The sequence below is a fragment of the Homarus americanus genome, unplaced genomic scaffold, assembly GCF_018991925.1.
Source record: "Homarus americanus isolate GMGI-L3 unplaced genomic scaffold, GMGI_Hamer_2.0 scaffold3725, whole genome shotgun sequence".
Taxonomy (NCBI): Eukaryota; Metazoa; Arthropoda; class Malacostraca; order Decapoda; family Nephropidae; genus Homarus; species Homarus americanus.
The window spans coordinates 25,195-35,407 of NW_024755740.1; the positions used below are offsets into that span (position 1 = coordinate 25,195).

General features: G+C 40.1%; 1 protein-coding gene across 1 annotated transcript; it reads right to left on the reverse strand.

The window, feature by feature from the left end:
* Positions 1 to 711: 711 nt before the first annotated feature.
* LOC121856650 (seven transmembrane domain-containing tyrosine-protein kinase 1-like) lies at positions 712 to 1,215 on the reverse strand. Its single transcript, XM_042352320.1, has one exon. The coding sequence runs from the start codon at positions 1,213 to 1,215 to the stop codon at positions 712 to 714; it is 504 nt and encodes a 167-aa protein (XP_042208254.1).
* Between the last annotated feature and the right edge of the window lie 8,998 nt (positions 1,216 to 10,213).

Sequence of the window (10,213 nt, forward strand, 5' to 3'; positions counted from 1 at the left end):
CCTGTAATAACTGTAGTACCTTTATTTGTATTTAGGATAATATATAAATCCTTAATAATTGTGTGTTTCTGTGTGTAAACCTAACGTAACCTAACGTAACCTAACGTAACCTAACGTAACCTAACCTAACGTAATCTAACCTAACGTAACGTAACGTAACGTAACCTAACATAACCTAACGTAACCTAACATAACGTAACCTAACGTAATCTAACATAACCTAACATAACCTAACCTAACGTAATCTAACGCAACCTACGAGTATTATAAGAATATCAATTTGTTATTTACCTTCTCGTGTGTTTAATTAGTCTATGTACAGGTGATTCACAATTATATGTACAAAATATGGTATAGGTATAAAAAATGTTGTTTATTTATTCTGCTAATAAGATACATAACAGTTGTAAATTATAATGTATATGACAGTACTTGTAAGCGTGTCACTGAATGTATCTCAACAAGCAGAATCAGTCAACAGTCAACAGTTGTCTTTATATACTGTGTAGTACATGTTATTGTCACAATAAATTCATAATAAACAATATCTATAAAAGGAATAAAAACATTATTCAATAATTTTGTAAATTTTATTTATTATTTTATGAACATGTCAGCTGGCCAGGGGGAGGATTGACCGGCCAGGGGTGGATTAGCCGGTCAGGGGTGGAGTAGCTGGCCAGGGGGAGGATTAGCTGGCCAGGGGGAGGATCAGTTTGCGATTGGTAGGAACTCATTCATGACGCGTACAACTTCTGGCAAGGATGCACGGTGGAGAGGAGATCGGCTGGTGGTCATGTCAACAATCGTCTGAAGGCCCTCCTGGACCACTGGGTTGTGGGTGAGTGTTGCCACTAATTTAACCAGCTGCCCAAAAGAATATGTATCAGATTCTGGTGAAGTGAAGTCACCGTCAGTGAATTCCGGTGCTTCCCAGTATCGTCTGAATGGATGTTTGTTGTGTTTGAATGTTCCGCGAATTTTTGCCTTTCCAAAGTCGATTATATGGACTGTGGGCTGGTCCTCTTGAAGGGTAACTGTAACATTATTTGTTTTTAAATCATTATGGATGATATTTTTATCGTGGATTTGAGACAACGCTTCCGCGATTTTAATCAATGTTAAAACCTTTTGATGTGTGTTGGCATACTGGAGAAAATCGTCGTAAGTGTCGCCAGTGTAGTCCATAATAACCGCAAACTGTTCTGGACACATAGCATGTATGCGAGGGGCCCCACCGGCACCGTTTAGTACTCTCTATATGGCCACCTCGTTCATATATGCCTGCAATTTTGAGTCCTTCATTTGCTTGAAAACCCTCATAACTCCATCATGCGCAACCAGGGTGACTACACCGAAGGTACCCTCCCCCAGCTCACTTAAGATCGGGATTTCTTCTACAGCCTCAGGAGTAATCCAAGGCACAGAAACTAAGTCGTCGGTGGAGGAAGAGGAATGAGGGGAGGAGTAAAAAGAGGGGGATTGAGAACAGGAGTCAGGAGAAGAGTGAGGGAGAGAAGTGAGAAGAGAGATGGGGAGTGGAGTGGGTTGAGGTGAGTGGGGAGTGGGTTGAGGTGAGTGGGGAGTGGGTTGAGGTGAGTGGGGAGTGGAGTCGGTAAGTGGTTTTTTGCAGCACAGGAGCCGCTTCATTTTACGCCACCCGGACACCACTGTTTTCGTTATTTTGTTCATCGTGCAACACCAACACATACTAGCACTTCCTGTACACTGACAGTAGTCGTTTGTCATCAATGGGCAGAGAATTATTGTAGTAAGAGGTAACAGGACATTGTCTTTATAGTATAGTGTTAATGTAGTATAGTTGCTGTAGTGTAAGATGATAGTGAAGGTGATGTAGTGAAGATGATAGTGAAGGTGATGTAGTGAAGATGATAGTGAAGGTGATGTAGTGAAGATGATAGTGAAGGTGATGTAGTGTAAGGTGATAGTGAAGTTGATGTAGTGTAAGATGATAGTGAAGGTGATGTAGTGAAGATGATAGTGAAGGTGATGTAGTGAAGATGATAGTGAAGGTGATGTAGTGAAGATGATAGTGAAGGTGATGTAGTGAAGATGATAGTGAAGGTGGATGTAAAGGAAGATGAGAAGACTGGTAGATGATGGTGAAGAATTGACAGTGAAGGTGATGGAAGTGTAAGATGAGTAGGAAGGGTGATGTATAGTGAAGATGATAGGATGTGATGAAGAAGATGATAGGAAGGTGATGTAGTGAAGATGAGGGTGAAGGGTGATGAAAGAAGATGATAGTGAAGGTGATGAAAAAGGATGATAGTGAAGGTGATGTAGTGTAAGATGATATGAAGGTGATGCAGTGAAGATGATAGAAGGTGATGTAGGAAGAGCATAGTGAAGGTGATGGAAAAGAAGATGATAGTGAAGGATGAAGTGAAGATGATAGTGAAGCTGATGTAGTGTAAGATGACAGTGAAGGTGATGGTGAAGATGATAGTGAAGGTGATGTAGCGGAAGATGATGAAAGTAAATAGAAGGAAGAAGAAGATAGAAGTTGATGAAAAAGATGATAGTGATGAGATGTAAGGAAGATGAGGAGGAAGGTGATGTAGTGAAGATGATAGTGAAGGTGATGTAGTGAAGATGATAGTGAAGGTGATGTAGTGTAAGATGATAGTGAAGACTGTAGATGATGTAGTGAAGATGATAGTGAAGGTGATGTAGTGAAGATGATAGTGAAGGTGATGTAGTGTAAGATGATAGTGAAGACTGTAGATGATGTAGTGAAGATGATAGTGAAGGTGATGTAGTGAAGATGATAGTGAAGGTGATGTAGTGTAAGATGATAGTGAAGACTGTAGATGATGTAGTGAAGATGATAGTGAAGGTGATGTAGTGAAGATGATAGTGTAGACTGTAGATGTTGTAGTGAAGATGATAGTGTAGGCTGTAGATGTTGTAGTGAAGATGATAGTGTAGGCTGTAGATGTTGTAGTGAAGATGATAGTGTAGACTGTAGATGATGTATTGTAAGATGATAGTGTAGAGTCTACACTGTAGACTGTAGATGATGTAGTGTAAGATGATAGTGTAGGTAATGTAGTAGTGGTGTCCTGCGGTGTAATGGCCAGCATGCTCGCCTCAAAAGCGAGTGGACCCGGGTTCGATCCCCGGGCATGGTGAAACTATGAGCAAGTATCTTTACAGCATTTGCCTCTGTCTACCCAGTAATAATTGCGGACCTGGATGTTAATCGATTTGCGGATCGTGTTCCAGGGTAATGGTTAGCCAGTGCTGTTGGTGAGTTGCCCCCCCCCCCCCCATTTTTACTCCCAGTAGATCCCAAAAAATTCTTGCTATCTCTCTGAAACTTTGAGGGAATGTTGCCATATGGTAGGGCAGCTTTTGAGCGAGTATTCACGATTTTCGATAATGTTTTATGTCTTTTCGACTTGAAGTGTTGGGTGCCGTCCTTAAAAGACCGTAATCCCTGGAGTAGGATGAGATAACACCCCCAAATACAAGGATTAAATCCCTCAGGTACAAATATTTAAACCCCCCAGTAGGAAGATTTAATCCCTTGAGTATACAATGCAACTAAAAACAATAGTTTTTGTCAAAATTTATAATTTTAAAAACTTTATTTTATCCAGCTGACTACGTCACCACGCCTCCACCTCCTCCACCCTCGGAATCATTTCTAAATACTGTACTTCTAGTGCATCAAAAAATTTTTTTTTACAAACCTAACCTAACCTAACCTAACCTACCAGAATTGACTAGAAACAGTGCTGAGGGTGGGGAAGAGGCCCATCACTAGTAAATATAAACCCCACTCCATGAAGCACTGTTTCAGAAGTCCCAGCGGTGAGGCCGATACTCAGCCGTCAAAGACATATATTATAATTCTCAGTATTCACACCCCATCCGCATAGAATGAACCATATATAGCAAACTGATACCAGTGATATATCACATAGTGGTCCAACTGTACACATATGAAACGTATTATACACTAATATACCTCAGGTGAAGCATAATCACTGGTAAAACTTGGACGTCCATGTCCGGTAAAAGCATTTTGTCATAATTTGAAATAACTTTCGTTAAATATTCATAAATTTTCTTGTAATTTTTATAGTGTCCTTCTCATAGTTTTCTTCATATTCTGACTGAACATTGAGAAAGATGGCTTAACCCTTTGAAGACGATGATTTAACCCCCCAGGACTGAAAGGGTTAAGTATAATTATAGCTAATCCTCCACTTTTATAAGACTAGAGTCAATATTTTACTCACATAGAAGCATAATTACTTTCACGAGGCGTTCTAAAGGAACTTAAAGCGATTATAATGTTGAAAATTGGATTAAAACCTGGTAAAGGAACGGTAGATGAGGTGGGTGGGACGGGGTTAACATTACGTAGAAAGCTTTTATGAGATGGAGAAAGTATTTATACATGTTGTGTGTGTTCTGGCTGAGGTGGTGGTGATTGGTGCTGTTTCTTTTCGTTGTTTCTTTGTTGTTTTTGTTATTGTTTTGGTGATTTTTGTTTTGTTTTTGTTGTTGATATGTTGTTGTTGTTGTTGTTGTTGATGTTGATTTTTTTATTATTATTGTTGTGGTTTTTCATGTTGTTGTTGTTGTTATTATTATTATTATTATTATTATTATTATTATTATTATTATTATTGTTATTATTATCATTATTATTATTTCTATTATTATTGTTATTACCACCATCCCCATCACCACCACCATCCCCATCACCACCATCACCACCACCACCACTCCTATCACCACCAGCACCACCAATTACCACCATCACCACCTCACCACCAGCAATTAATTACATCCCCATCACCACCATCACCACCACCACCACTCCTATCACCACCAGCACCACCACTATCTTCCGTGTTGGACCACAGTTAGTCAGCGCCAAAATATAATATATTTCACAGACAATATACAACTTGCTCGCCTGCTTTCAGTTAAGTCTGAAATACTGAAGCGTTTGTGTGCGTTAGTGGATGGCGGAGACGGTGGACAGGTAGGTCATGGACAGGTAGTTCATAGACAGGTACAGTAGGTCATGGCCAGGTAGGTCATAGACAGGTAGGTCATGGACAGGTAGGTCATGGACAGGTAGGTCATGGAAAGGTAGATCATAGACAGGTAGGTCATGGACAGGTAGGTTATGAACAGGTAGATCATAGACAGGTATTTCGTGGACAGGTAGGTCATGGATAGAAAGGAAGGCAGACAGAGAGACAGGTAGAAAGACCAACAGACGACAAAAACAATCATAATAATAATAATAATAATAATAATAATAATAATAATAATAATAAGACAAACATCAATAAAATTAACATTAACCATAGAGTGAAGCCATTCTTATCACATATCATTACAGATCTAAATACAGTGTAAGTTAATAGTATTTTAAGTCAGTCAAACAGTGAAGCCAATCTCCTCTGATGAGGTCCTTGGATGGTATATTACGAGATTAAATAGTCTACGTGATGATTAGACACCACAGTTTAATTCACAATAAGAATAACCACACTAAGGTAAGCTAACCAAAGCTAACGTAATTCTAACCTAACCTTAAACTCCCCCTCACAGGTAAAAGGTAAACAGGTTAATCTTAAGATGAAATAAACTGGAGTATCAAAATCTTCAGGTAATCCGAGAGAACAAATTAAGTCACCAGGTATGTGCTCATTACCACACAGGTAGGAGTCTTATCAGGTGACCCCAGACAACCTTAGCTGCCAGCCCTTCACCTCAAAGGCATCCTGGGGAGAGTTATTAACGAATCAAGGAAGGGAAGAGGGAGGAACGAAGGAGTGGCAGGTAAGAGAGAGAGAGAGAGATGGTAGGTAAGAAATCTCAACAAACACCTTTCAAGAAATAAGACAATCATAAAAACAAACAAACATTAAGTGGTTCCTTAAACACAACAAGGACATCCACAAACACAAAAACACACAAAAACACAACTAAAAACATCACTAACAACAACAACAAACCACCACAAGAAGAACACATAACACATAACCTCTTACCACCTGTAATCATTCACCTGTACCAAAATACTTTCCCGAAATTGGTCCAAATCCGCCAGGTATTAAAATCTATTTATTTCTCTTACTTTATTGTGTTTTGTTTATATAATGACGCAACAATAATATCATAAGATTCTACGATGATGGTGGTGGTGTGGATGGTGTGGGTGGTGTGGGTGGTGGTGTGGGTGGTGTGGGTGGTGGTTGGTGGTGGGTGGTGTGGGTGGTGGTGGTGGTGGTGTGGGTGGTGTGGGTGGTGGTAGGGGGGTGGGTGGTGGTCGTATGTGTCGAGGGAGTACTTTGCCTCTACAGTACACTCCTCGGCTATTGCTGTGTAATCATGTTAAAAGGTATACTCGTACAATGAAGTTCAAATATTATTATCGTATCCAATTTTAAAGAATGGGGTGGGGTGGGGTGGAGTGGGGTGGGGTGGGGTGGAGTGGGGTGGGGTGGGGTGGGGTGGGTTATCTAGGTGTGGGAGAGTCTTTTCACTTCCGGGCCACATTTAAACGAATCCCTGCTGCTCTGACAGAAGTACTTGGTTCAGGTCGTTGATATCGTCGTTTAGTTGTTGATATAGTTGTTTGAGCACTGATTCAAGTCGTTGATATCATCACTTAGTGGTTGATATCGACGATTATTCGTTGATATCGTTGATGAGTCGTTGATATCATCGATTAGTCGTTGATATCGTTGATGAATCGTTGATATCGTCGATTAGTCGTTGATATCGTGGATGAGTCGTTGATATCGTCGATTAGTCTTTGATAAAAAATATCATGGTAACTCAATATATACACACTATATCCTGATACCATCCCCCTTATACAACACTATACCCTGATACCACCCCTCCCTTCTTGCACCTGCCAATATAATACACACACACACACACACACATATCCTGTTATCCTAGATCGATAGCAAGGCGGCAGGATTATGACGTCAACATGATATCCTAGCTGTGTTGTTAAGGCCGGGACACTGTCATACTGGGAGGTGTATATCAATGCTAATGTTGATTACACGCCACTGGGCTAGTCGACGGTTTTTTGTTACGAAGGGGAGGAAGAGAGAAGGAAGAAGAATAAGGAAAGAAAAGGAGAAGGAAAGAAAAGGAGAAGAAAATTAAGAAGAAGAACAAGAAGAACAAGAAGAATAACAAGAACAACAAGAACAAGAAGAAGAACAAGAACAAGAAGAACAAGAAGAGGAAGAAGAAGAAAAAAACAAGAAGAAGAACAACAACAACAACAAGGAAAAGAGGAAGAAGAAGAACAAGAACAACAAGAACAACAACAACAACAAGATGATGAAGAAGCAAACAAAAAGAAGAAGAAAGGAAGAATGAAGAAGAGGAGGTAAAAAGAACTGTGATGATAAATGAAGAGGGATAAAGCAAGGAAGAGAAGAGAATAGAAGAGAGAAATGCAATAATGAATTTAAAAGAGAAGAGAAGGGGTGGGAGAAAAGAGGAAACAGAGGAATAAATTAATAAAGAGAGATACATGGGATAATATGCAATAATAACACGGTAAGGAGGGGAATAGAGAGATGAGAGGTGATAACAAGCAGAGAGTAGAAGGGGAGGGAGGAAATTGAATAATGTATACAGGAAAATGCCGTAAGGAGAGAGAGAGAGAGAGAGAGAGAGAATGTGTAGAAACGTAGAAAAAAATTCCATTCTTTAATAAAAATCAAAACTTAAAAAAAAATACGTAAATAAAAACAAATCAATAATTTACTTTAATTTTAAAAAATCTTATACTTTAAAAAAAATATTAATTAAATCCAAAAACATAAAATAATTGAAACAAAATCACATCTTAAAAATACAAAAATATAAAATAAAATATACAAATTTAATCTCGTGAAATTCCCATTCCTTCAACATCATCCTGGGAAAAAAAAAACTTAATCCCCCCCTTTCAACAAGAGTTAAGTGAACATAAAGGCAATATTGCAATGGAGTGACCACTTAACTTCCTACTTCCAGGACGAACAGCGACCTTCATTGCCTGATTTCGCTCGACCATTAAAAAAAAGAATTACCCAACTGGACTTAACTTAATCACGCCTTTTCAGTTCAGCTCTGGTTACGAGGGACTGCCTGGCCTGACCTGACTTCATCTGACCCCTTCCCCCTTCCACTAAACCTCTACCTCTTCCCCTAAACCAACTCCCCTTCCCCATCACCCTTTGTCTCTCACATTCCCCTCACACTCACTCTTTCCCCTCCCCTCTCCACTTCCCCCTCACTCCCCCGTCCCTTATGCCCCCTTCCCATTTCCTCCTCTACTACCTCCCCTTCCCCCCTAAAACCCCCCTCTCCCTCTCCCTCTGGAACCTTGTCAAAAGAGGGTGATTGGTAAGCCAGAGAGGGAGATTGGTATCCTAATCAGTTCAGGGAGTTTAGCATTCAGTGTGAATAATTCATCACTGCTAATCCCGACTTGCGGTGGGTGGGTGTAGACGGACAGACAGACAGACAGACAAAGAGAGAGAGAGAGAGAGAGAGAGAGAGAGAGGTGATGGTCTCTCTCTAACGCGCCTACGACCTCGCCTCTTGTCCATTTCATCTCAGAATCAATAGGAACTTTCCTCGGGTATCGATTTTTCCTCACATCTGCTGCAGGTAAGAGTCACTTTATCCGAAATGGAGATATTGTCCGGACAGCGATGAGAGATGGACGGAGGGACAGACGCACCGACACATAGGAGGCTATTCTAGTACGGAATACGAATCATGTAGGTAGTGTACAGTCCCCTTCACTAGTGCGTTTACAGGGGCTCGTCAGGTTTTGTGCAGCGTGTGTTTGTTTACATTCGACAGAAGAAAACTCGCAATAGTAAACATAGTATGTAATCAAAGTAAAACAACATTAAAACAATATTAAAACAAATATATCAAAGTTGATGATTTGTGAAATGTTTATATGACGAGCCCCTGTAAACGCACTAGTGAAGGGGACTGTACAACGAACAGGTCCGCTAAACTGTTTACAAAAGCAGATTAAGCGATTCAATCTAAGTTAATCTAATCTTAATCTAAACTTAACCTCATTGAATCTAGCCTAACTTCACCTAACCTAACCTAACCTAACCTAACCTAAACCTAACCTTATCCCAACCAAACCTAACCTAACCTAACCTTATCCCAACCAAACCTACCCAAGGGAAACCTGAACAGGCTTAGACTAGATTATAGTTACGACTGCTTCATAACCAGCTCCCAGCACCTCCCAGCACCTTACATAAACAGCTGAGAAGTGGGCCTCTGTTCTTGGCACTTCCTCCTCCTCATTATCTTCTTGCTCTTCCTCCTCTTCCTCCTTTTCTTCTTCTTCTTCTCTTCCCCCTTTCCTCCCCCCCCCCTCCCCTTTCTACTCTTCACACTTAATATAATACACCTCCATTATCCTGCATCTGTCAACATCGTCTCCACCTCCTCTTCCTTCCTCTTCCACCTTCCCTATCTCCTCCTCTCCACTCGAACATAAAACACCTCCATCCTACCCCACCCCCCCACCCCCACCAACACCTGCTCCACTTCCTCTTCCACCTTCTTCCCTATCTCCTCCTCTCCACACTAACATAACACACCTCCGTCCTACACCACCCACCCCTCCCCCCACAACACCGTCTCACAAGCAATACTCACCCATCGTACAAACAGTCTGTCAACACGATACCAAACTCAAGTCACAGAGTCAATATGCCTTTGTGTGTATGACAATAGACGTGTGAATATTAGTAATGGTAGTGAAGGGAATTAGTGAATTATGATCTAGTTAAAGGAAAACAGTTTATGTGTGTTATACAGACAGGTAAATTAGACAGGTGTTAACGAATGTATTTATCTCAGGTGGTTAATTAATATCCTTGTATGTATGATGTTAAGTATGGAATTATTATCATGTATATTGTTAATTTTTGTCATAATTATCATCATGAACATACACACTATTTTCCTATAATTATGTATACAAATTATCATCCTGTACCCTATGTAATTATCATTATCACCATACATATTCGTATTATTTATATGTCATAATGTACACTAATTATCATCATACACATTGTAATTATCATCATAGACGTTGTAATTATCAACATACTCATTGTAATTGTCATCATAAACGTTATTAATTCGTATCAGT

Coding starts and splice junctions, on each gene's coding strand:
- LOC121856650 (XM_042352320.1), bottom strand. CDS start 1,215: ATGTGTCCAGAACAGTTTGCGGTTATTATGGACTACACTGGCGACACT.